Here is a 27,518-nt window from a genome sequence, read left to right as displayed (position 1 = left end):
CTGATCAGGAGAGATGATGCACCCACAGCTTGAAGGCTGTATCCATATCATAGATAAGTTTTGTTTGGCCTCCAAATGTCTTACGGAGAAAAAAGATTTTTTACATAATCCTCAATTCTTAGATTTCTTTTAAAAACACAGTAAGATTTGGCAGCAAGTCTTGAGGAGTGGCTTCTATATGAAAATAGCACATCTCCCTCAATCAAAACAGCTGGTATTACTCCCTTAATGAAAGCACATGTACCTGTGGCTTCCCAGGCCTGGAAGGTAACTGTGCACTACATCCTGACCACACACTGACACAGGTCTCAAGTGCTGCAAGGTAAATACTCAGTGTCTCACTGCTGCTTTGACATCCAACTTAACTAGATTACTATGCATTTGATCAGCAAGCAGTGGTCAAGTCAAAGAAAAGCTATTACCATCTTATATAACGCTAGTCACTGACAGACAGTGGGAGGATGCTCAGGTTGTCTATCCTGTCCTACAGCTAAAGGGGAGAAATTAGACCAAAGGTGGCAAGGCAAGGATGAATAGATGGAATACCTACTTTTTTCCTACATCCACACAGAGCAAGTTTCTGCTACTTAGAAATTTTTTTATCATTTGCTTCTTGTGTATCCAGGAATACTATGATAAAGAAGTGCCTCACTCTTTTCCCGTTATGCATTTAGCCAACCTGAAAGCTACTTAAACAGCTAAATAAGAGTCTGCCATGTTCAAGTATCCAACATACTGTTTAAAAAGGTGACTGCTTATCTCTGCACTGGTAGCAGATGGAAATACTGGCAACCACTCTAAGCCAACACAGATAGGTTCACCAACTTCATTTTCCTTATTTGCAAACAACTGCCCTAAAGAAAGACATACAAATAGGTAGGCAGCAGATTTCAGCTCTGGGATATTTATGCCATGTTAACTTTTTGTGTGTGCTAAGAAGGAATAAGCAGCTAATCAAATCAGCTTAATCCACTAAACTAATTATAAGGGCTAATTGCAGGAAGATAGGAGTTCAGAAACTACTGAAAGAAACTTCAACCTCAAATAATCAAGAAAAACAAATTAGAACTAGATTCTTGTATTGATAGGATAAATAAATTGCAAATGATTTGTCAAAAATAAAAGAAAAGCCCTCTCCCAGTGAATTCTTTTATTTTAACAGTTGGAAAGTTTTGGAAACACACCTACATAACAACTGTTTATTACTAAAAGGGTATAAAAAAGTAACAATCCACACTCAATTCCAATCCCTAAGTTAGCTACTTATTTTTTAACCAAAATATCCAATAGAACTTTTGGATGTATTTCTGTATCTGAATTGGACAAAAAGCTAAAGTTGTTTTCGGTCCATTAAAATATGTCAAATTTAGATAACAATTTTTAAGTGGGCATAATTAAAGTTATACCATAAAAATATTTTAAGACAATATTTCAGCTAACCCAAATAATACTATATGTGTTCTATTTTTTCATTATTTAGCTTTAATTTGATTTACTGACACTTATTCTAAAACACTTTTGTGCATAAAGTTGTCATAACAGATTCCTAAGGAGCTGCTCAAATTAACTATAACATGAGTCAGCTTTAAATATCCACTTACATGTGTCAAATGCAGACACTAACTTGCAGGAAAAACAGTGTTATTTCTTGATGGTAAACAAGCTTAAAAAGATATAAGTTCTTAAAACCAGAGACAGCCTAAAAAAATGTCTTATAAAAAACCAGATGCATGAGTGTAAACCATTATGATAAAGTAAATTTACTAAAAGAAGCAAGAAATGCGAAAACTGATGAACTCTTTGCCTTTCCTCTCCTGAGCTATATGCCCTATTAAACTTCAAGAAACTGATTTTCTTATAAAGAAAAATGAGGAGCTGTCCCCAAACTACTTATAAAGTATCAGTTTTCACAACTCACTTCACATATATTTGAATCACTTATCCTGAAGTCCTATTTTTAAAGCAACGTTTAATAAATACGCATATATTAGCTATTGAATTTAAAGCATTTATAATCAATGACTACTGTAGCTAATAGCAAAAATTTAAAAGAAGCAATACTGCTACTGATTAATCATCCTAAAAAAAGTGAAAACAGAAATATACTACAGTTTAGGCCAATGTAAACTATATAAAAGTAGTTATTTCAGCAAAATACATTCTTTGTATTTCTTTTATTGCACCTATACACAGACAAGGACTTTGAGAACTATTTGCTTTCTTTTCTTTGCCCTTTTCTCTTTGAAACTCCTCTCAAACCCTACTCTTGAAAACTTGACTTATTTTTTGGCCTACAGATTATAGCACACATGCTTAGCTAGCAATTAAACTTTAAACAGCAATGAACTCTAGCCAAGTCCTCCAAAAGGCCTCCTTTCTCTCCCTTAATTAGCTTAAAAACTACAAAGAAGGAGCAAATGGGTTTATCTCAAAGGAACCAAACTGCTCAGTGCCCATATTCTGTGTGTCAACTAACCAGATGTGTAAGAAGGTCTTGTAACACTCCAAAGCAATGACAGTGCTGCAAAAAGGTGGTATCTATGGTAATCCTCTGACTTTGTGAACTCTTACAGGGGTATATAAGCAAAGAGAACAAAGAATTTGGGGCCAGGCAGCAGCTTCAATGGCCTCAGTTGACTGATGGCTGCAGCTCTGAAATGAATCTCACTTGTTTCTTGAATCTCAGTTTCCCCGTGGGTAACTTTCTCAAATACACCATTACAAGAAAACAATACACAGATTTATACCTAGGAATCCTGAATTCTATCTTAAGTTGGTATTAACATCCTTAAATACTGTGACTATTTGTCATTACTGTCTAGAATAAAAACTTTGATTGAAATAAAGGATTAGAAAACTAATGTGGGATAAAAAGTTTCCAGAATGTAAGTTCTTTAAATTGTAAATTACATGGTATCATTTCATAAATAATAGAAGACATTAAAAGAATGTAAATTGAGACATGTCTTTGACATTTTGTTATTCAAGGTATAACACAATAGGAATTTAATCAGACTAACAAAAAAGATGTTTAAGAGCATTTTTTGGTCCTAATAAACTGGAAATAAACTAAATAGTCATTAATAGGATATGAATTAAATTATGGTACAAGAGGATAAACCTTAAAAAAACTTATATGGTAAAATTTTATGTAATCACATGAAAAACATGTTTCTAATATATTAAAAGAAAAAGTTAGCTATCAAATGACATATACACATAATTTCATTTTTTGGTGGTTTCCTTATTTATTTATTTTAAATTTATTTTGAAGAGAATAAAACCAAATTAGAGAAAACAAAATGCGATCAGTCAAAACAAAAGGATGGACATAGTACATGACTTAAAACCAAAATACAAGGTGATCAACAAGGGTTACCATGTCTCCTGTTATCTTGAATACAGAACAAAATCAATAAAAACAAAACATTGGAGATATTATAGAATTTCAAAAGAAGATAGCAGTCACACCAGAATGGGTATCATAGTGAATCTTATTGTCTTCAAAGTAGTTGCCTATGCCCTCAGACTTGATACTATCAAATAAAACAGATTCAAATAAAATCAGTCAAAACAAGATAGCAATCAAACAAAGCACATTCAAATAAAATCAATCAAAACAAGACCGTGTAAGCAATATAGGACTTCAAATTAAGTTAATAGGATATCAAAAATGGTTGCCATACTATATTCTGCTATCTTTGGAATAGCTGTCCATGCCATATCTAGTACAAGTAGACAACCTGGAACAGAATATAACCAAACAGATCAATGAAAATAAAATGGGTTTCAAATCATGATACAAGATTAACAAGGTCCACTGCCTTCCCTTTTTAGACAATTCCTCCCCTTTCATTGCCACAGGGTGCACTGTACATTTTGTTTCCCACTAACTCCTTTACATTTTAGATTAGGGAGGTAACCTGCTATTTACCTAAGTGATTCTGAACCTTTTTACCCCTGAGCTTGGTCTCAAGTTGTATCCATTTACCTATAAGAGCCTCAAGGTTTTCCTTCCTTATAGTTGAGTAATTCTCCATTGCGTAAATGTCATGTTTTTCCAACCAATCTGCAGCTGATGAGCAAGCTACCCTTTTCTGGTTTCCTGTCACACAGAGCATTCATCTTTGACTCTTAGTCCATAAACTGAGGTTAATTGTATTTCTTTTATAGAACATTTTGATGGATCCTATCTCCTGATCCACTCTGCTGCCTGTGTTTCTTTTTATTAGGGTATTGAGGTCATCTATGTTAGTGATTATGGCCAACCTTCTCTGCCTCATCTCTGCCATGCTATTTTTCTGCCATTGGTTGTCTACTTTACCCCTTCATTCCATTGTCTGCCCTATTCAGGGCCCCTTCTGCCATTATTCCTGAAACAATGGTCTTTTTTCTCTCTTTAGAATGTCTTTTAGTATTTTTCGTAGGGTTGGATTGGTGATCACAACTCCACCAGTTCCTCTTTGTCACGGAAACATCTTGTTTCGCTATTGATTTTAAGAGATAGTTTTGAAGGGTACATCAATCTGGGTTGGCGGTTATTTTCGTTCAGGGTTTGGTATACTTCACTCCAACCTCTTGATTTGATGGTTTGTATTGAGAAGTCTGTCGGATCTTCATTTGTATATGTCTAGGTGTAGATCTATTTTGATTATAGCTGGCTTGAGTTCTATATGCCTCATATCTGAATATCATTTTTTCCCTATGCTTGGGAAGATTTAATTATTTCTATAAATAGCCTTTGTATTTCATTTGTGTTTACCCCTGCTTCTTCACCCACGTTTTTTATTCTTAAGTTATAGATCCTCTTGTCATCTCCTAGCCTTTGTATTGTCACTTTCTGTTTCCCTTTAAGAGATCTCTACTTTTGCTATTGCAAGTTGCAAACCTGTCTTCAAGTTTTGATAGTTTCTTTCAAGCAGTTTTGCCAGCTTTCAATGAGGTTATTAATGGTAATCTCTTTGAATCTGTTTCCTGTATTCTAGTTTTTTTTATATTCTTCATCAAAGGTTTCCCTCCTTTTTCTGTGCTCCTCCATTCTTCCATCTATGTCTTGAGAGGTGCTTAGCATTTCTTTTATTATTTTTCTTATATCTTCCTTTACTTGTATTAATATTTCAACTTTTATAGTTTTACGAAGTTGTTCCTTTATATCAGATGCTGTTGCTTCAGAAACTGCAAGTGTGCAACTCCCGATCTCTTCTGTGTTTACCTCTCCTGGGCCAGTACTGCTTGGGTTGGAGAATAGAGACAGCTTTTTGTTTCTTCCTCTTGTCATGTTCCTGGTTTCTTCCAGACAAGTGGGTAGTGGGGTCCCTGGCACTTCCTGTATTGGCTATAATTACTCTGAAGCATGCTGGCTAGGAATTGCTGCTTTCCCCAATCTACTGGTGACTACCAGAGTATAAGCAGGGACATGGCAGGCTGGCCCCTCCCTTTTGAGCTGGTTAACCACTGGAAGTCATCACCATGTTAGTGTGTGCTGTGCAGGCAGGGTTGGTTAGTGATAGCTTTAGGGAAACCTTGGCCTTGGCTACTGGATCACGCACAGGGGCGGGACTCAGTCCAAGCAATTTTCACCAATCTGTTCTGCATTAGAAGTGGCTGAATGAAGCCGGCTGCAGTTCTGGTTCTGGGCTTATCTTGCCTGACTCCAAAATGGTGCCTGGCCATCACTCCCACAGGACTGAGTCCCCCATAATCACCACGAGCTGGTGCAGTTCTCTGGTCTGCTGCTCCCCTCTGTAACTGTGTCTTTCTGTAGAGGTCTTTGGGCTTGCCAACCCCTAACTTCACCATGACTGTGCTTCTCCAGATTCCAGTGGCTCTTTGCAAACCGTGGGACCAGCTCTGGTGAAAGTGCGTCTGGCTATCGCCTTCTGTTTAACTTTTTCTTTCTTTTTTTCACTTAAGTTTTTCCCTGGGTCAAGGGGATACATTTCTTTCCTTCTGGTCTTCTCCAATCTGGGCCGTTTCTCTCAGAGAGACTTTTTACTTTGCTGCTTACTGTACCATCATTTTTCCAGAATCTCCATAATTTTATTTTTGAATATAATTTTTTCCCTTTCCATCTGCTACTGTGGAAAATTTTAGAAGTACACCACATCAAAAATAGTGAAAGATTATTAAATCAGTGAGATTATAAATCTATTATTTTAACTTCTGTGTTTTATATTTTTTGCTTCCTATATTTTGCTTGGCTTATTAATAGGTATATTTTGGTTTCTCAAAGAAAAAAACACTTTCTTTAATTTTTTTAAGTAGCAAAAATTTAAAACATCACAAAAATGCCTAAGAGGTGTATTTGGTTTGAAGGAAAACTGTTCTTAATTCTAGGCATTGTATTATTGTGCTTCAATGATGTAAGTAAAACAAAAAGATTATACAATTTGCAAAGGTAAAAGATATACATTCTTTAAAAATAATCAGACTCCCAAAATTCAAAGACCCAATCAAAAAATGGGCATCTGAAATGAATATACAGTTCTCAGATGAAGAAATACAAATGGCAAATAAATACATGAAAAAATGTTTATCATCATTAGTCATCAGAGAAATGCAAATTAAAACCACACTGAGATTTCAACTCACTCCAGAAAGAATGGCCAGATTCAAGAAAACTACCAACAACAAATGCTGGAGAGGCTGTGGGGAAAAAAGAACTCTCCTGCACTGTTGGTGGGAGTGTAGACTGGTGTAACCACTGTGGAGGTCAGTCTGGAGATTCTTCAAAAACCTGGAATTGGAAGTCCTACTTGACCCAGCTATTCCACTTCTAGGCATATTCCCAGAAGAACTGAAAACATCATACCACAGTGATACATGTGCACCCATGTTTATAGCAGCACAATTTGTAACAGCCAGATCTTGGAAACAACCTAAGTGTCCATCAACTGAGGAATGGATAAAAAAGTTGTGGTATTTTTATACAATCGAGTACTACTCAGCTACAAAGAATGATTACATTGAAATATTTATAAGTAAATGGATGCAACTTGAGACCATACTCATAAGCAAAATAAATCAAACTCACATGTATAAATACCATATAGTCTCCCTAGTGTAAGAGTACATAAATGGTAAGAGTACATAAGGTTTTATGGTATTCATGACTCCCCATTACATTGCTTTGAAGCCTTATAGTGTTTTCATTCATTAGTTGGAATAGTTTCATTGTTTTGTTTGATCTTATTATGTGTGATGGTATGAATAGCTATTTTGAAGAAAATGAAGACATTATGATAGCCATTGCTGATTTAATATCATCTTGCTTTGAAGTCCTACCATGCTTTTGTTCTTCTGTTTCCATTAGTTCTATCATGTTGTATCTTATTGGATTTTAATATGTGTGATAGTATAAACAAATTTTTTTATGGAAAATGAGATAATATAGTAGCTATTGTTCATTTTCTGTTATTTGGCTCTGAATGCCCTGTAATACTTTCATTCTCCTGAATGAATGGTTTTATACTATTTTATGTTTGACACTATTGTATGTGAAGGTATGCTCAACTATTTCAAAGAAAGAGACATTATGACAGCTACTGTTAATACCCGGTTGTCTTGTGGTGAAGTGCTGTTTTGCTTACATAGTTCTATTCTGATCTGCTTTGTTCTGTCCTCTTTTGTCTTAACCTCTTTCAAATAAAATTTTAAAAAAGATATACATTCTTAAAACATCCTAAACTTCTAAATTTTTTTTATTGTGAGTCTCTTTAACAATGTATCTAGCAAAAGAAAAGTAACCTACAATAAGCAGTTCCTTTTTTTCAAAGTAAAATCTCTTAACAGTAAAGTTTTACTTAGCAATCCTTGTTGAAGATCCAAAGATGGCAGTGAGAATAGGGCAGAAGATGATACGGGAACAAAATCATTACCACTGGATTAAAGAAAAACTACTACTACTACTACTACTACTACTACTACTACTACTACTACTACTACATAAAAAGCACATACTACGCTGCAGCTATGGAGGGAAATGATGGAGCAGAAAAAACGACTGAAAACCACAAGAAGGCTAATGCAACACCAATTCAAACTTCTTCAATGTTGACAACACATTAAATTATTTTGTTAAGGGAGAAGCTATTCAACAAATATACCAATGAAGGTAATACTTTCAGAAATAGTTCACCTTCTTAGATAAGATGAAAACAAGCCCTATTTCAGTTTAATATTTTTCATTATATATTTACTATTACTTACATTTGATTTCTACATTCTTCACCTATTTTTAAAAGAGCCGTTTGATGTAAACAGTATTATTTGTCATTCTTTCTCATTTAATATAGATACTCTAAAAGTTAAGCAATTGCATAGGAGGATGTAAATAGTTTTAGGACAGAGGGAACTAGATAACCAAAGGGACAGATGGGAGTGGGGTATAAATGGCTCATGGGGTATATCCAGAGGGATGCTACAAGATGAAAGTGACCAATTAAGGTGCTTGGTCATGAAATATCTTGTATGTCACATCAAGCAGTCAGTTTAACCTCAAGATACTGGCAAGGCATCACTGAAGAATTCTAAAATGAATGGCATGAGCAGATTTGTACTTTAAAGATCTTTTGGGTGGAAGAAGATACTTGTGTATCCAAGTTACTTCACTTAAAATTATGATGTCAATGTGCATCCATTTTACTACAAATGTCTCATTTGTCCTGTATGGCAAAAGTAATATTCCTTGTATAGAAACACTACAATTTATGTTGATGGACATACAAACTGTTTCCAAGTTTTAGCTGTTTTGAATTGTGCATATGAGTATGCACACATTACTGTGGTATGTCTTGTTTTTTTTGGAAAATGTGTTTCTTATATACTAAATATTGTTGGGTTTTCTTTCTTGATCCATTCTGCAAATCTGTGTCTTCTGACTGGGGAACTGAGACCACTCACATTGACAGCTATGACTGAGAGGTATTGACTTATTCCTGTCACTGCATTATTTCCCCTTTTGCTAAGTTGCTCATCCTGTCAGCTTTATTCATTCTTTTTGACTTACTGACATTTTTGGCTTCATTGCCCCTTTTAGAATATTGTTGGGAACTTTCTGTAATGCTAGTTTGGTAGTCATAAATTTGTGAAGTACTCCTTTCATGGAAGTACCTTACTTCTCCATCAATTTGAAAGGAAACTTTTGTGGGATATATAAATAGGGCTTAGAAGCTGCTACCTTTCAGGCTTTGAAATGCTTCATTCCAGGGCTCCTGGCCTTTCGGATTATGCAGATAAGCCTGCTGTGATTCTAAAGGGTTTATCATTGTATGTGATTTGTTGCCTTTCTCTAAAAGTTTTTAAGATTCTGTCCCTGATATGGACCTCTAGAATTGACTACCATGTAGCATGGAGAGGTTCTCTTCTGGTCATAGCTCTTTGAAGTTCTATGTTTCACTTATTTGTTCGTTTATTTTTTTTCCCCTATACTTGGGAAGTTTTCTGCCACTATTTCTGTCAACATGTTTTTTTATGTCATTTGTGTTGTCTTCTAATTTTTCACTTATTTCAATTATTCTCAGTCTTCTCTGCAGCATGTAGCAGTTGCTGGATCCATTTTTAATCTTCTCTTGATGTTTTTAAGGTGCTGAGTAGTTGGTCTTTGAAGGAATCATTATTTTCTAGTTCTCAAATTCTGTCCTCACACTGGTCCATCCTGCTGCCCATACTTTCAATATGATTTTTAACCTCTTGGATTCCTGACTGAAACCTTTTCATGTACTGTGAGGATAAGAGGAAAGTGGTATGAAGGATGTTACTGGGGAGAAGGATGTCTACAGAACTGGGTAAAGGTAAGACAAAAAACTGGCATAAAGCAGAAAAGAAAAAAAAAAGGGGAAAAAGAAATTATATAGAAAGTAAAAATAAGAGAATTAAGAGGGAAAATTTAAGAGGGAGAAGAGGAAAAATAGAGGAATAAAAGAAGAAAAAGATTAGAAGCCTGGCTGAAGGACAGAAGAAGATAACCTAAGCCTCAGAAAACCGGTAAATAGGAAGGAAGAAAAAAAGCAAGCAAAAACAATGCTTAAAAAACAAAAACATTTTAAAAAAAATATAACCTAATGGAAAAACAAAAACAAAAGTTTTAGCTAATCACCCCATCTGTGATTATCTTCTGGAGCCTGCGGTTATCTTCCAGAGTCTACTTTTTGTGGCAATGTCCAATTCAAGATGTGTCCCTGCTCCCTCTGGTAGGCAAACGAGGCAGAGCCCAGATCCATGTTGGACAAGCATCAGCAAGTTGGCAGAACTGGGACAGGGTATTGGTTCTTGGGTTTTCAAATCCACAGAAATTCATGCTGAACCTGGCTTCTGGTCCTGGGGATGGAGCCTGGGGGGTTTAGCTTGTGACAGTATCTCTTACTAGTACGACTTCCCTTCCCACAAGCCACAAGCCTCGAGCCGAGGACAAAGAGCAGACTGCCTATTCCCTTTTCTGTGTTGTAGTCTGTCTCATCAGTTCTCCATGGGATTTTCCTCCTCTTTTTCTTCCCCAAATTATTTTCCAATGTCAGGATTCTGAATATTGGAGAGGCTGATTTGCTCTTTGCTGTACCGTCTTTGTGTGGTTTGAGTGTCTCTAAGCATCCTTCCCTTATAGCCCATAGCAAGTAGAAGTCAGAGGTGGTCTAGCGGGCTGGGGCGGCAGGGTGATTCTCAGCAGTATGCTCAAGATGTGTACTTTGGCACCATGACAAAGGAAGAACACCACAACTCCTTCAACAATGCAGGTTAAAGGCAAGATTTTTTTTCGTCTCTTAAAAATAGGAGACATGAGCACCTTGCTATATCCTTTTGGCCAATCTGCTAGGTTACATAGAAGATTCTGATAGATCATTATTTATTTATATTATAACCTACATGGGGATTATATCACTCCATCCTTTTTGGTCATGAGAAATGAGGATTTTTTTGATATTTCATGAAGTATATCAGTTAAATAAAATCATGGAGGCAAACCTAAGAGTTAACCATTTTTTAGGACTCAAATGTTATTCCTTGCCTGAGTACTCACATTTTGAGTTCATTTCTAACTTTGCCTAAAAGTTACTTTTACCCCAAATTCCACAGTTTTCTGTGGAAGCAGAAATAATTAAAACAGTTGGACTTTCCACAAGTAGACTCTGCTTAGAACTTTTGACAAAAACAGTTTTGAACTAGGTAAACAACCTACTCATTTTTCTTATTTACCAAATTAGGATAACACAGCTGTCTCATACAGCTGTATTCAAAATTAAATGAAATAATGCATTTAAATGAATACTCTCCTCTCCATTATTGCTCTCTTCTCCTCCCTGCAATTTCTCCCTTTCTTCCCTCTGTTCTCCCTTTCCTCTTTTGTTCTCTCTTCTCTCCACTCTTTCTTCTCCATTCTCTCTCACCTGTCTTCTCTCATCTCCTTTTCTACCTCTGTTCACTCTCCTTTCTCTTCTGTCTCATCTCCTTGCCTCCTCACTCTCTCCTCTCCCCTCTATCCATCTTGTCTGTCTCTCCTGTTTCTCCTCTCCTCTCCTCTCCTCTCCTGTCCCTTCTGCCCACTCTTCTCCCATCTCTCCTGTTTTCTCTGCTCTCTGCACTGTCTCCTCACTTTCCTTCCCTTGCATCTCTCATCTTTCTTCTCTTTCTCTCCACTCTCTCTCCATTATTTTTCTCCTTTCTCCCCCTCTGTTCTCCTTCCTCTTCTCTCTCCCCTCTTTCTTCTCTAAACAAATAAATACTTGGAATACTAAACAAATAAATACTTCCATAATGCTTGGAAAACATCACCCAGTTACAATTTGGTCAAGACACTTATTTAAAAGTATAAATCTCTTATGTATTGGACCAGCTTCTCTCAACTAAAGGGTGATACTTTACTTCCATTGGACATAAATGATCTTTTTGTCTTCTTTCTTCATAGGCCATTACTGTCTATATGTAACAGAAAAATAAGCCTTTATTCTGGGCCACTGATTTCTTTGTCAACTCTCCAGAAGCAGTTGTTTTAAATTATTTCAATCATGAAAAATGTATCCTTTACCAAGAATAATTCAAATTACTCCTAAATATCAAAGCCTTTCAATCTGGATCTACATTTTGATACGTCTCATAAGACAGCTTTCATTACTTTCAGAATGTTAAGATGAATGAACTGACTTTGAACTATTAGACTCAATTCTTTATAATTATGATATATTAACAAGCTATTCTGGGTTGTATATTCTGCTTACTTATTTTCAACTTTAAATCAGTGTCTAAAAGAAGGTATTTTTACTAATGATTCAACACATTCATGATGGTATAGTACATGCACAGCTGTCCCATCAGTGGATTGTGCCACCCAATGGGACTGTCCTATATTGCTGGATGGGACAGTCACACATGTACCACCACTGAACAAACCAGTGGGAATGTACTGAAAAGCATTCAAAATCATCAAATGCCTCAAGGCCATCTACGTGAACACATACTACTATACTGTGTGGTCAAAATAAAAAACTCTTTCTAAAGATAGCCCTGTCAAAATTACTTACTCTTATTTTTGGGAAAACAAACTTTTTAAAAATGTTAAAACAGAAACCCTACTGGAAGACAAGATAAGTAAAACTCTTGAAGTCATAGGCATAGGCACAGATCTTCTGAACAGAACCCTACTTGCAAAGGAAATAGTTCTGACAATCAATAAATGGGATCATATTTTAAAGGTTTCTGCATAGCAAAAGAACCTATAGACTGAAAAGACAATCTACAGAATGAGAAAAAATTTTTGCCAGTGGGGTGGGGAGAACATGGCAGACAGATAACAGCAACTACCGGAGGCTCTCTGAAAGACTCGGCTCAGAAGCCAGGAATGGTGCGGACTAAGGAGACATAAGCAGGTGGAGATATGCTCTGCTGACTCAGGAACGAACTGGGCTGAGAGAAACCAACTTGGAATGCAGTCCTGGTGCTAAAACAGGAACAGAAAAGCCTAGGTGTGGAGGCTGGACCCCGCGCCATTGTAAGCCGCGATTTGGGTTTCCCGCCGCACAGCGGCTGGCTGCCTCTACATCAGCTCGGCAAGGAGAGAGACACGCAGAAGCTCTGAGAACGGCAATCTGCGAACGGCAGGGAGGCGTGCACTGACTTGTGGTGAGGTGAGTGAGAGAAACTGACACTCTACCACAGTTTGACTCCAGCAGAGGACTTTCTGGGCCCGAGCAGTGCTGCGGGAGCAGGGCGCGGTGGCGACTCCAGCCACACATCCCCCTCTCGGACGGGATTGGTGAAAAGTGCCTGGCCTGAGTGACGCTGCTGGCGGACCTGGTAGACTGTCCCAACCCAGATCCCAGAGCCTGACGGTGGCCGGGAGGGGAGACGCGTAGGCTGCCTGGTCCGTAACTCCCTGGTGCGCAGCGGTGAGTGGGAACACCTAACTGGCGCAATTCAATCAGGCTGTGGCTGACTGGGAGAGAAGCTGGGCCTCTTATATAAGCTTGCATATATAAGGAACAGAGAAGAAGAGGCAGCATGGGAAGAGGCAGCAACAAGAAAGGCTCCTTGGCCCCCAATTCTGAGAAACAGGCAATAGCTGACACCGCACCAGTACACATAAGGCACCATATAGAGAGCCTCATAGACCAATTCAGGAATGAAGTTATCAACGACCTGAAGCTAGAAGTATGCAGAATAGTTAGAGAAATGCTAAGTACCACCCAAGAAAAAACAGGTGGTGGAATGGAAGAACAGAAAAAAAGGGGAGAATTGTTTGATGGAGAAAACAGAGAAAGCATAGAATACGTGAAGCAGGTTCAAAGGGACTACCAAGATACTAAGAAGTCTATCGAAGACTGGCATAACAGCTTGAAAGAAACTAAGGACAGACTATCTGAACTGGAGGGCAGAATTGTAATATGGGAGAATGAAATGAAAAACTTCTTAAAAATAACAAAGAAACAAACAGCAATAATACAAAGACAAGAAGATGATAAGAGGATCCATAACTTAAGGATTAAGAACATAAAAGAAGAAGTAGGGACACAAACAAATGAACTACAAAAGCTACTCACAGAAATAATCCAGGAGAATTTTCCTAATTTAGCAAAAGGTAAAGATACTCAGATGTATGAGGCATACAGGACCCCAGCTACCTACAACCCAAACAGAGCAACACCCAGGCATATAATAATAAAAATTCCAGAAATTCAATACAAGAACAGAATATTAAAAGCTGTAAGAGACAAGAAACAGATCACTTACAAGGGAACACCCATCAGAATTACAGCAGATTTCTCTGCACAAACCATCAAATCACGAAGAGCATGGGGGGAAATAATTCAAGCTTTGAAAAATAATCTCCAGCCAAGATTGAGATATCCTGCACAACTGTCCCTGGAAATTGATGGAAAAACAAGGTGCTTCCAGGATAAAGAGGAACTGGGGGAATTTGCAACCACCAATTCAACTCTACAGAAAGTATTGCAGGATATTCTAAAAAAAAGAAAAATACAAAGAACCCAGAAATAGTGGCGGGGAGGCCACAACGAATGGAGCAGAGAACAAAATGAAGAAGACAAACTGACAGCTACTGACAGAAAAAGAGCTCAACAGAAATGAGACAGAGAAGATTGGATGATAGGAACAGCTATTTTGGAGAAAATGACATCTTAATAGGTAATACTGATTTAGTATCATCTTGTTTTGAAGTCTCATCTAGCTTTTGTCCTGTCTCCAATGGTCTAAATAGGCTGTATCTTATTGGATTTTATTATGTATGATAGTATAAGCAAAAACCTTTTAAAGGCAAGGAGATTATACAGAAACCATTGTTCATTTTCTGTTAGTCGATTCTAAATACTCTGTAATGCTGTCATTCTCTTGAATGGTTTTACATTGTTTTGATATACTTAATGCTACAGTATACGAAGTTGTACTAAAGGATTTCAAAGAAAGAGACAATATGGTAACTACTTTTAGGTCAGGGTTATCTGGTGGTGAAACACTATTCTGCTTAAATGGTTATGCTTTGATCTGCGCTGTTTCGTTGTTATGCCCTCTTTTATCTCAATCTCCACTCCATTATTTACTTTTTTATCTTTATCCTTTTAATTAAAGGAAAAAAATAGCAGGATATATTATAGTAACCCACTTTGACTTTTCATTACCTTGATTTAAAGCCCTGTATTACTCTCACCATCTGGTTTTTAACTGATGTTCCCCTATTCTGTTTTGCTGGATAGTATCAGGTTCGAAAGTTTAGGCATCAGCTGTGAAGATAATGAGATTCATTATGACGCCCATTCTTGTTGACTTTTATCTACTTTTGAAGACCTACAATGTCTCCAATGTTTTGGTCTTGTCGGTTTTATTCTTTACTGTTTTGTTCAATTGTATTATAACTAACGATATAGGCAATTCTATTAGAGATAGCGGGAGGCATTATGGTAACCATTGTTGATCACCTTGTATTATGTTTTTACATTATCTATTATGTCCACCCTTTTGACTTGACCGATTCTGTTCTGTTATGGCACATTTGGTTTTACTCTCTTCCAAAAAAGTAGTAAGAACCGTAGGAGCAATGAAACCCAAAATGTGTAATAGTCATGGTACAAAAGAGAGGAAAAGAAAGTGCTCCAAACTATATAACTGCATGTATATTTAAGTGTATAAGATAGAAAATGATATCACAGAGTTTTATTGGATCAATGAACAGAACTGTTTGCAGTATCATTGATGGAATGTCCACTTTACAAGCTTTAATTTTGTGACTTGAACAATTATTTCTAAGATGACAATATGTAATCCATTAACTAGTGATTTCCTACTGTTCATTTTTTTTCTGTAAATCTGTATAACTTGTACCCTTTCCCTGCTTTTTTCTTTTCTCCTTAAATAAAATTAAAAAAAAATAATTAAAAAAATTTTTTTGCCAGTGATTCCTCAGACAGAAGACTCATATATACAATACATAAAGAACTCAAAAAAATTAAGACACCTCCAAATAAAGATCTAATCAGAAAATGAGCAAACAAAATGAATACACTCACGGAAGTACAAATGGCCAATAAATACATGAAAAAATGCTCAACGTAAGTGGTTATTAGAGAAATGTAAATTGAAGCAGCATTGAAATTCCATCTTACCCCAGAAAGAATGGCCATCAAGAAAGTGAATGCTGGAGGAGTGGCAGGGAAAAAGGAACCCTTTTACACTCCTGGTGGGAATATAAATTAGCACAACCACTATGGAAATCAGTATGGAGATTGTTCAAAAAGCTAAAGCTAGAAATTCCATTTGATCTAGCTATTTGTCTTCTAAGTATCTTCCCAAAAGAATTAAAAATATGCTACTAGTTACATGAATAACTATATTTATAACAGCACAATTCATAATAGCTAATGTGTGGACATGGCACATATGTCCATCAATATTGAATGAATAAAGAAAATGTGTTACTTACAAAGCATGTAGTAATTACTACTCTGCCATAAAGAAAGATAAACTTGAGTCATTTGTGGGAAAATGAATGCACTTTGAGAGCATAATTTTAAGTAAAATCAGACATATGAACTGAAATAGCATACTGTTTGTCTAAAATAAGAAACCTAGAGTAAAAATAAAGAGCAAAATAAAAGACAGTTAATAGGCAGAAGGGAGATGGCTCTCAAAGGGGAAGGAGATCAACAGATGGAGGTGGGGAAGCGCGATAAAGTATGGAAAAAGGAATTGGAATGTTTTACATATACCAACTCCCCACAAGGAATATAAATATTAGTACATTTACTTATACATCAGTAAACTAAAATAATAAAAAAAATAAAGACAAAAAGCCTTTTTATCCTCCTGAGTAAATAAGACAACCACATATCACTGTATTACACTTTGTATTTTTTTTTACTATGAGAAAAAGCTTTTCTGTTAGTAAGAGTCACACAACTTCTAGTAGATTCCAGAAAGATCTCATAAAAATCTGGTGAATAGATAGAGGAGTTTTAGTGTGGCTGCAAAGTTTAAGGAAAAAAATTCTCAAAAGTAGTTTTTCATAGTCTCCTTTAAATTAAGTAATTTATCAAATATTGTTACTTTTGGCCAGTCTTTGTGCTGATTGATTATATACTAGTAAACAAAATGAACCCTAATCTATGTCCTTATAGCACTGCAATTGGGGCTGAGGATGAGAGAGTGCATTTAACAAACACGTAAGCTAACTATTACAGTAACTTAACGAATACCACAAAGAAAAAGGTGTTTTGAAGGAAAGAATATTGAGGATTGGAGGTGGGTAGTGACCACAGGGAAGGTTGTTCAACTTTAATTAGGTAAATTCATTCTGTTGAGCTACCTTACATATTTTAGCTAGGTATGTAAGTCTTTACCTACTCCATACTTCATTTAGAATCTCAGTAGTTTTGGTTGCAGGGATTTGGTGAGGGTATTCACTTACTTTATCTATAGTATCCTGTGATGGGGATAAAACAGTAATTTAGCTTAAGACATACACTTTGAGGTAATCACAGACTGCACAAGTGAAGATGTCTGTATTAGTTGCGAATACAGATGTGCAGCTTGAAGGGAGAAAAGGAAGTAGGTGATCTGCAGGTACCAGCATATACAGGTGAAAGACCAGGGAGAATGAAGCTGGAAGGCCTGTGACAGAACATGCCAAGGTTCTTTTTCACTTAAACAATGAAAAACGAAGGAGACCTGTTTAGGACTAATCAGAGACACTAGGAAAACTAGTAAGTGGGTACCACCATCAGAGGGAATGGTCTGTAATGATATAAACTTGGGAACACCCACTGCCCACAAGGGTTACAAGTATAAGAGCTCTGGTATCAGAGACCTAGATATGAATGGCTTCTGTTTTCATAGCACCTACATGACTTTATAGCAAGATGCATTTGTTTTGCCACATAAAAATAAGAATATTATTCCTATTTCTTAGTCCAAGATGAAGAAACGCTAAAGTTTCTAACAGAATAAAAATATTACGAGACATCTTTATGAGTATAAGCATATATTACGTTTTAGGTACTGATAAAGTGTAAAAACCCTGAAAATTCTTATAGCTTTCTGGCAACAAGTCCACTTGAAATCAACCTGGCTGCATGCTTACCCTCAAAACACAATTCCTTATTTTGTTATAGCCTCTTCTAGTTCAAAATTCAAGATTAGAAGATCAGAGCATTATTTGTTATTCTTAAAAGTCAAATAGTTTATTTTCAGTGTGGGATATAAACTATGCTAAAAGTGTTTTTCTGAGGTTTATTTTTCCAAGTTGCCTACTGTGTGTTCATGGTTTCTTTGTAAAACACTGATTTTATTTGAAGCGTATATTATCTTGAATATAAAGGAAGCAAAATGAATAGGAAATTATTTTGCAGGACTTCAAATAAAGTTCTTTTCACGCTAGGACACAATGTTCACATGTCCTTTCTTTTCTGCCCGGGAATAAGGAAGCAATGTCTGGAATTCCAGCAGCTACCTTGGTGCATGAGACTCTGATAATGCAAATTTAAAAGAATAAAACAAAATAAAACTCCAGAAACTTAGGTCCTTCTGATCACGGAGCTGCCATACTAACTCTGACTGCCTAATTCATCTTCTGAAAGATAGGCATTCTCACTTACTTCATTTCACCACTATACTCGGATTTCTTTTTACAGATCGTCAGACCTAACACATATATGTTCATGTCGAAAATTGTGTTTGGTTTCAATTACTTTTCTTTTAAAAATATTCAATAATTTTGCCCAATTTCTCCTCCTATTCCCCTTTTTAATTGTAGGTACTTTTTTTAAATTATCAGTAGTTTATAAATATCACTCTATCAACTATGTTTTTATGGAAAATACTTTTATTGCCTGGATGCAGAGTATTCAACTTTTTTTTTATTTTAAAGATAAAAATATACAAGTAACAATAAAAGTTTCAAAACAGGTTAGCAGGAGTTATAATACACTATATAGCTCTCATCATAGTAGTTATTCAGAGTATAAAACATAGGTGTGGTATCTTGTACAAACAGTATTAGCACAAATCTCTTCAATGAACTAAGAGAAATACCTGTGCAACTATCTTAACATCTCATGTATAAATGTATTTTTTCCCCTTTCTTCCTTTCCCCCTCCCCCGTCATAGTTTGTCCCAACTCACAGTATCTATTATACAATTTTGATCCCATTTACTTATTCAGTTTTTCATTCTTGTGAGACAATACAATTATCCATTCCTTGGTTGACAGACACGTGGGTTGTTTCTAAGATTTAGTTATTATTTATTTTTTTGTACTGAGACTCGATCTTACCACATATATTGCTGTGGTATGATGTTTTTAATTCCTCTAGGAAGATAGCTATAAGGGAATAGCTGGGTCAAATGGAACCTCTAATCCTAGTATTTTAAGTAATCTCCACACTGATTTCCACAGTGGTTGTACCAGTGTACACACCCACAACAGTGGAGAAGGGTTCCTTCTTCCCCACAGCTCCACCATTTGCTATAGGTTGAGTTTTTGATGACAGCCATTCATTCTGGGGTAAGATAAAATCTCAGTGTTATTTTAATTTGCATCTCTTGAGTGACCAATAGTGTTGAACATTTTTTCACGTATTTGTCATTTGTGTCTTTGTATTTGGGGGGGGGGGTCTGAGATTTTTCAATTCTAGATATAAGCCATCTGTCTGAGGGACAATTGGCTGCTACTTTTTCCCATTCTGTGGGATGTCTTTTCACTCTTTTGTTATGCAAAAACTTTTTAATATGGTGAAATCTATTGATTTTTACCTCACAGATGCAAAGAAAATATTTCTAAAATTCATTTGGAACCAGAAGATACCTAGAATCACAAAAGCAATTCTGGGCAAACAAAGGCAATTCAAGGGGCACCACAATCCCAGACCTAAAATTATACTACAAAGCTACTGTAATCATCAGCAAGGCCTGAGGATCGGTGGAATAGAGCAGAATATGCAGATGTATCCCCAAACATACTCAGCCAACCTTATCACTGACAAAAGAGCCAAACAAGTTCATTGAAAGAAAGACAATCTCTTTAATAAACAGTGCTGGAAAACTGGCTTTCCACATGCTGAAAAACACTGGACCCATGTCTATTACCAAGCAGGAAACTAAAGTCAAAATGGATCAAAGATCTAAATACTAAAATAGAAACACTGAATCTGGAACAAAAAACAGTTAAGAAATCTTGAAGACATAGGAGTTGGCAAAGACTTCATGAACAATACCCAGACTGAAAGGGAAATATTTGAAGAACCCTCCTGTCCCTCCATCCTAATAATAAAGTTTTACCAGTAGAGCCATTTTAAAAGTATATTTATTTAAAATGACAATAAAAGGCACCTAGGGCAAAAATTTAATCTTGGGAGTTTCAAATATAGTGTTATGCTCTATACTTACAAGATGCTACTTTTAGTTACTATTAGTACATAATGATGTTATTATGGGATGGAAAACAAGAAAAAGGGTAATGTCAGACTGAGTTTGCTTCTTACAAACTTCACAAGTGGGGACCCCTTTACTTACATCATTAGAAAGATCTTGTGTCAGCAGCAGGACACAGGAAAGAGGATAGACCTTAAATAGTAAATCCTTAAATCAAGGATTTAACACTTATTTTCAAACGGTCCCGGGCTATTCATTATGAACAGTGTTATATAGTAAAAAAAACACAAGAACCAAGAAAGAGTAAGAACTCACCTGTGCCTTAACTAAGAGAAAATAGCTACAGATTTTTCTTGATGTAAAGATTTACAAAGGAGCTGAATATTATTCTGCTCCCTGAAAAGAAGAACAAATTAAAGGAAAATGAAGTCCAAAACTGACTACATACAGCCGCTAGATATACTAGAGCACTTGGTCATTAACCCGTATGAAAAAGTTATAGTGTCTTAATGCCACAGCTATTGCAAAGGTTATGCATCTGTCTCCTAATCCTAGGAGTATACCCATTATTTTAATGGTGACCTGTAAGTTTAAAAGTCAACCTTGGAGAATAGATAAAAAGATTGGAGTTCTTTAAAGTCCACTTCTTAGTACTTAAAAGTGTGTCACTGATGGCTCAGCAGAATACAAAAGTTAGGTATCCCTTTCCTTTTAACTATTGTGAATTCACAGAAAGAAGAATTCTGAGCAATGTTCAGAATACAGAATCTCTCTAACAAGCTCAGGCTGTCTTTTGTCAGTTTGTTTTCCTTTGTCTTTGTTTTACAAACATATGAATGCACACAGTTCTTAAACAAGAGGCTAGTTAATGAGATCAATGTTCATTTGATATAAATAATCCAAAATGTATAAAATATTACTTGATTTATTACAAATGTGTGGACTCAAAATTAGCATAAATGTTATTATTCCTCAAGAGAATTTATTTTTACTGAGCCTCTTTACAAAATAAAAACAGAATAGTCTGGGGTAAATTTAGCAACTAGGAAGCTCTGAAACCAGACAACAGTAATGGTATCATATCACAAGGAAAATTATACCAAGCTAGTAGAGTTAATACCATTTTTTAGACGTTCCTCTTACATTCCAGTTTACTGACACTGTGCTGAGAACTTGGTACTGGAAAGAAAATTTCAAAAATACTTAAAATGGTCTTATAATTGTGACTTTTTTTCTGTTTTTAAAAATCAGTACAGATATAAAATAATTTTGTAGAAATAAAGACACTCCTTTTCCTTCTGTTTTCCTACAATAATCTTATAATATGAACCAAAATAGTTATAATGTACTAGCTTATCACTGTAGGAAAAATGTAAATATGTATTTGTGAAAGCTGAGAATGGACACCAGATAAACTGAAAAGAAAATTTTTAGCTCTAATATTTCTCACAAAAGTTAAACTGGTATTTAAATATTTAAAACCTAGGATATATGTAGAATATTAAATGAAATAGTTCTAATTTGAATTGAGAATTATTCAAACTGAGAACTGCTCCTGCCTTTTGAGAGACCACTACCCTGTTATTTCAAAAACAAAGGATGTTTTGTGATGCTTCAGTATCAAGAGCTGAAGTGTTTACAAAGATGTTACCAGAGGAACATCTGTACATTCTTTATATAATGATTAAGAACTAGTTAAAACACATATTTTAAAAGGTTACTATAAAAATTAATTATGAAAGTTTAGGTTTTTATAACATGAACCCCACTAATGATGATTTAGCAGGAAGCAGTGGTTAGGAAAAGTTGCATAAATAAATAGGAAAGAATCAATTTGGAAGCAGGAATATAGGGGTTTTTAATCAGCTGTACAATTAAAATAACTACTGTCAGTAGATCAGTGGATTTAAGACCACACACACTACAATCATATGGCCAGGAGGCAAGCACAGGATAGTCAATGACCAGTGGTATAATTTCAAAGTGCATTTCTTAGGTCTCTAAGGTTCAGATCCATGGCATATAAAGTGAGTAACAGTAGCAGTCATACCAGAGCTATTTTGAGTTAAATAAGATAATCCATGTAAGGTGCTTAGTACAATGCCTAGCACATAAAAACAGCTTCCCATCACCACTGCCGCAACCTTGAGCCCTCCAACTCTCTGGCCTCTGTTTACTTACATGTAAAATACAAAGTCTGTATTGCACAATTTCTAATGTCCTTGCCCATCTAAATGTAAAACTACACCTATTACAATGTTCAGGGCCAACTCTATTTCTGAAGAAAATAAATTTACATCTTTCACTCTAGCATGATTATTTAATCATGGTAATTTAAATAGCCCAGAAAAATCACATCTTTAAGTCACTCTTTTGAAGTTAGTTTAAATACTACACTCGTTAAAGCCAAAGTGATAAGTATTTTATATACTTCCAAAGAAACCCACAGTATTCAATCACATAAGGGGTGACAACTACATTTCTGAATAACAAGCCCTAACAGGAATTTCAAGATGTATCACTGTAATGTGAGTGTGCACACTCTAAGATCATATCTTATAATAAAAAAGATAATTAAAATTTTCAAAAATATATTGTTTAGTAAAAAGAGAAAATTAAAAAAACTATCCAAATCTGAAGATCTAACAGTCTCTCTACTGGTAAAACTCCAAGTTCAAAATACAGGCAAACTTAATGTTATCAAGAATAGTAAGTCTCTTCCTGTGACTCATAAGTATCTAAAAAGAATCAGTTTTAATAAGACAACATCAAGATTAAGGAAAAATATCCCACACATTTCTTGGAAGCAAACTAACCTGACAGACACATTAACTTTCCACCAACCTGAATATCTTCAATAAGGTTTTTTTTTTTTTTTTTTTTAAATCTTTGGGGTACTTTTTTTCATGTATTTTCATGTACTTTCATGTAATACAAATTTTAAAGAATCTTTTTGTTATAAAAATTCCTACAGGTGTTTATGATCAATTAAAAGTGTATATAAAATTTTAGGAACATTTTTCAGATGATGGGAACAATAGATAAGAGAAGACTTCAGGGTCATCTCAGGTACTAGTATTGCAGGCCCAAAGGCATAAAGTTACATTTACCCATCAATATAAATTGTTGTTTGTTAACACACATAAGCCGGCTGGAATCTGACAACCTAGGTCTCAAGCAGGAAACTCGACTACCAGGCAATATTAACACCTCCTTTTTATATTAACAAAAACAGGGTCATTATTGTGGGTATTTAAATAATTATTTAATTCTCTTAAATCCTCTTAACTCATTACTGAGTTAACTCCATCTTCATTTCCAGAAACACTTATCTTTAATAGACCTCCATCCATACTTCACTTAGCAGTTTTCAAACTTAAAGAAATTCAATTCGATAACCATATCACTATTTTATAACCGTATCCGCTTGAAGTAGCGCTACAAAGTCACGTCATGAAATTGAAACTACGCTGCGTCCTTACCCTCAATATTTAGCTCAAAACAAATGTGACAGAAGGAGAGTGTTTCTTTGTCTGTTCCCAGTTTACAGACACTGCAAATGTTGTCGTCATTCAAATCGATATTGACAAAATGCTCCTCTTCGTTCATAGTGCCCCTATTAAAAAACAGAAAAGTTACACAATTTTGGTAACGTGCCATCTCGGCATGCGACACCGGGAACTTCTAAGAATCAGGAAAACTGATGTTCGCTGTAGCCCATCAAACAAGCATCGCTGTACTCCGGCGGTTCAACACCAAGCTTTCATCGTGGAAAACCACAAAGCTTGTGAAAAGTACAGCTGCAGGTCACCCTGTACCCCAGCGTCCCCTGATTATTTCACTAGACAGAGAAGATCTGAAGGAAAGAGACTTGCTAGGGCTTCGGTGGCCCGCGCCCCACTCGCCGGACTGTCAACCCACTTAACACAGTTAAAAGCAGAAAAACCGACCTGTTCGACGCCGCCTCGCTAAATTCCGTGAGGGAACCTCAGAAGCGCCTCACTCCCTTTGCGGCGTGCGCTTTCCAGCGCAGGTCTGAGGCCGGGGAGAGAACGCGAGACCGCAAAGGCACGCGGAAGCCCAGACGCCGCGCTCCAGATGATGGCGACGCGGGTTGCAGGGGGTTCCCTCGCCCCAGACTCCCCTCTGCGCAGCGGCCGGTGCGCACACGCTCGGCGGTGCCTCAGGGAGTCGGTCTCCGCCTGACTCCGCTGCGACCGCCACGGATCTGCCTGCCGCTGTCCCTCTGTCCGTCCGTCGGGGCGCCCGCGCGCAGTTGCTACTAGCGGCGGGGCTCTAGGCTCTGAGAGGCGGGACGACAGCGCAGGCGGGGTGGGACAGGGCTGGGCGTTTCTACTGTCCGGCTCCGCGGGCCGCCACCAGCGCCGGCGCCACCACAGTCTCCACGCGAAGCTCCCGCCGCTCAACTATTGTTTCCGGCCGCGGCGCAGGCGGCCGAGGCGAAGGCTGCAAGCCGCGCGTCCGCCTCGCCCCCTCGGCCGGCGCCATCCCACGAAACCCGCGGGGAGGACCTAGGGGCCCAGGGCGAAGCTTGTGCCCGCGCGGCCGCTGTGGACTGGCCTCATCCTTACTGCGAGGACGCCCCGGCCCAGACTCGAGTTTTACTGTGATCTCGTTTCTCCTGGCTGGGTTACTTCCTGTCCTTCGCAACGCGGCTTCTCACATCCTCCCCCCGAAGAGCCCAGAGATGGATGAGTCCGTTACTACCGTCCTCTTCAGCGTAGTGGAAACTACTGCCCCCAGGCCGGGGTGGGCGGGTAGGCGAGCGGGGGTGTGGGAGGCAAAGCGGGGGCTGGAAGCGAGAAAGGGGGCGAAGTGCGTGGGTAGTAGGGCGCTGCTTGATATCTGGAGACTGAAGTGAAATACTACCGCTGCGCTTTCAATTAGATGTCAGTTGAATAATATAAGGAGAGAAAAATTCGTATTTCATGAGTATTGATTTGGGTATAACTTTAAATTCAGAAGCTTCTTTATTATAGATTATTTTTAAGGGGTCCTACCTCCCCAGTAATTGGTACATTCCAAAAGCTCCCAAATTCTGACCGTTTAAAACTCCGCCCCTTTGTTGGAGTTCAAGAGTTTTTAAAGTTTTTTTAAAAAGGGTTTCGGTTCGTGTGATACTTTCAGTCAGCTACATTTTCTATTGCTGTCTTCACAGTAGCTTAGAAGACGAAATGAAAATTGTTCTCTCATTTTGCTACCTAAGAATAATTAATGGAGTTACCACCTCAGATTAGAAAAAGAGCAGAGATTTCAATGCAAGGCTATTGACTGACATAAGGCCACTTTTACTGTGCACAGCATTGTAAGCACCTGGTCCACTTACAATTATAAGTAGAAAAGGGGCTAAATTATCGTTCTACAGGTAAGTATTTTTCAGTTGATGGTAAGAGTGGACTCCATAGATACTAGAAACTTTGGGACCAAACTGTCACTTGCTATAAACTATCAGTGCCCCAGAAAAGTGATCTGTGCCCAACCTACTTGATGAACAGTAGCTAAACCAGCAGTACTGACATCACCTGTTACCTTGCTAACAAATTAGAGCCTCAGGTGGTACCCCAAATTTCCTAAACTACGACTTGTAGAGTAGTAAGATCCCCTTCCCCGTAATTTCTATGCTAGGTACATTAACTGAAATAGAAAAGGTGATGTTTTGTCTACTTGAATTCTCATGTAGTAAATATGACCGAAATATCTTCCATACTGAATTCTAGTTATCTTTTCAATAAGTGAATTTTTGAAAGTGATTAAAGCATTTTCTAAAGTCACTAATAGTTCTTTTGTATTCAAAGAAATTATTTTCAATTCTCGGTGATCTCGTTTCACATTGTTTACTTGCTCTCCTTAAAACTCTCTTCCTTTTATTAAAATTGCTTAATGTGTAGAAATAAAAATTTCCCGTTTTGAGAGCACAGTTTGATGAGTTTCAGCAAAATTATACATTTGTGCAGCCACCACCTGTTATGGCTTGTATTTAACTGTCTTCCCAAAGCCTTAAGCAGTCATAGAGAGGGCTTTTTCAGAGGTGTCTGGATCTAGAAAGTGTGATGCTGAGTTTAATTCCTTATACATGGCACTAGGATTAAGGGTGTTTGATCACTAAATTAGTCTATTGATTGGTTTAGCACCCTCAGCCCCAAACCAGTGAGCCTATATCGGGTATAAAGGGGAGAAAAAAAAATAGAAGCTGCTATGGTTCCTAGCAGTTTGCTACCTTCTGTCTTTGCTTATCATAAACTGTCCTTTGCAGTGCCCTTCTGGTATGTCGTCCTGCCAGTCAGCTATGGACTCAAACCATCACGAACTATAAACCAAAATAAACTTTTCCTACTTTAACTTTGGGTATTAGGTATTTCGTCTCAGCAACCAGAGAAAGTAACTGAGATAAGAGTTTGGGACCAGAGAAATAGGGCTGTTGCAGTGACTGTACCATATAGTTTAGGAGACTTTGGAATTGGCTTGTGGGAAGGGGAAGGATTAGGAAAGTTCAGAGCTGACATTTGAAAAAGTAGCCCTGGAAAACTTTATGCTATACTTGATGGGAGATTCTGGTCAGAGCTCAGAAGACCAGAATGCTTAAATGATAAAATAGGCTAGACTCAGGAGGTTTCTGTTGGGAAGGATTACTTTCACTCCTGGGCTCCAGAACATGTGCGTAGTGCCTTGGCAGAAAGTTTGTCTGCAGGCCAGACATTGTGGCTCATAAGATAATCCCAGCAGTTAGGAGACTGAGCCAGGAGGATTGCCAAGAATTCAAGGCTAATGGGATAGTGAGGCGAAGACCAGCCTGAACTGCATAGCAAGATTGTTTCAAATAACACACTACAACACAAAAGGTGAGAAGATTTGTCTGTATTTTGCTTGTGTCCAGAGACTTTGATTTGACTGAGATTGAGGATGGCACACTAATTAATCTTGCAGAAGAAATTTAAAGGGCCTAACAGAATGATTAAAAATGAAGCTCCAGTAAAATTTACAGCTTCAAAGTTAGAACAGAGGAGAAAATAGTACCTGAAAAGACTAGCAAGAAAAAGCCAAGTGTTCAGAAGAAGACAACAGAAAGGATGGCCTGAGGACATAAGAACCAGCAGTACCCTATCCTTTGTAGCCTGAAAATTGCAAAAGCAAAA

General features: G+C 37.1%; 1 protein-coding gene across 2 annotated transcripts in view; it reads right to left on the bottom strand.

Moving 5' to 3' along the window:
• CUNH21orf91 (chromosome unknown C21orf91 homolog) overlaps positions 1-25,106 on the bottom strand; it is a 37,480-nt gene extending 12,374 nt beyond the window's left edge. The window contains exons 1-2 of one of the 2 annotated variants that reach the window (XM_013151873.3): positions 24,315-25,106; positions 23,847-23,980 (exon numbers count right to left, since the gene is read on the bottom strand). In XM_013151873.3, coding sequence (XP_013007327.1) covers positions 23,847-23,973 — 127 coding nt within the window. In that variant the 5' untranslated portion in view covers positions 23,974-23,980; positions 24,315-25,106. The remainder of the gene's footprint in view (positions 1-23,846; positions 23,981-24,314) is intronic. The other variant, XM_003469311.5, reaches the window with a different exon arrangement.
• Positions 25,107-27,518: the final 2,412 nt, after the last annotated feature.

Source organism: Cavia porcellus, unplaced genomic scaffold, assembly GCF_034190915.1.
Source record: "Cavia porcellus strain 051 isolate PalLab524CR breed Dunkin Hartley unplaced genomic scaffold, mCavPor4.1 scaffold_15, whole genome shotgun sequence".
In the NCBI taxonomy this organism is placed as follows: Eukaryota; Metazoa; Chordata; class Mammalia; order Rodentia; family Caviidae; genus Cavia; species Cavia porcellus.
Note: the sequence above shows the minus strand (reverse complement) of the source record. Positions and strands in the feature narration are given on the sequence as shown.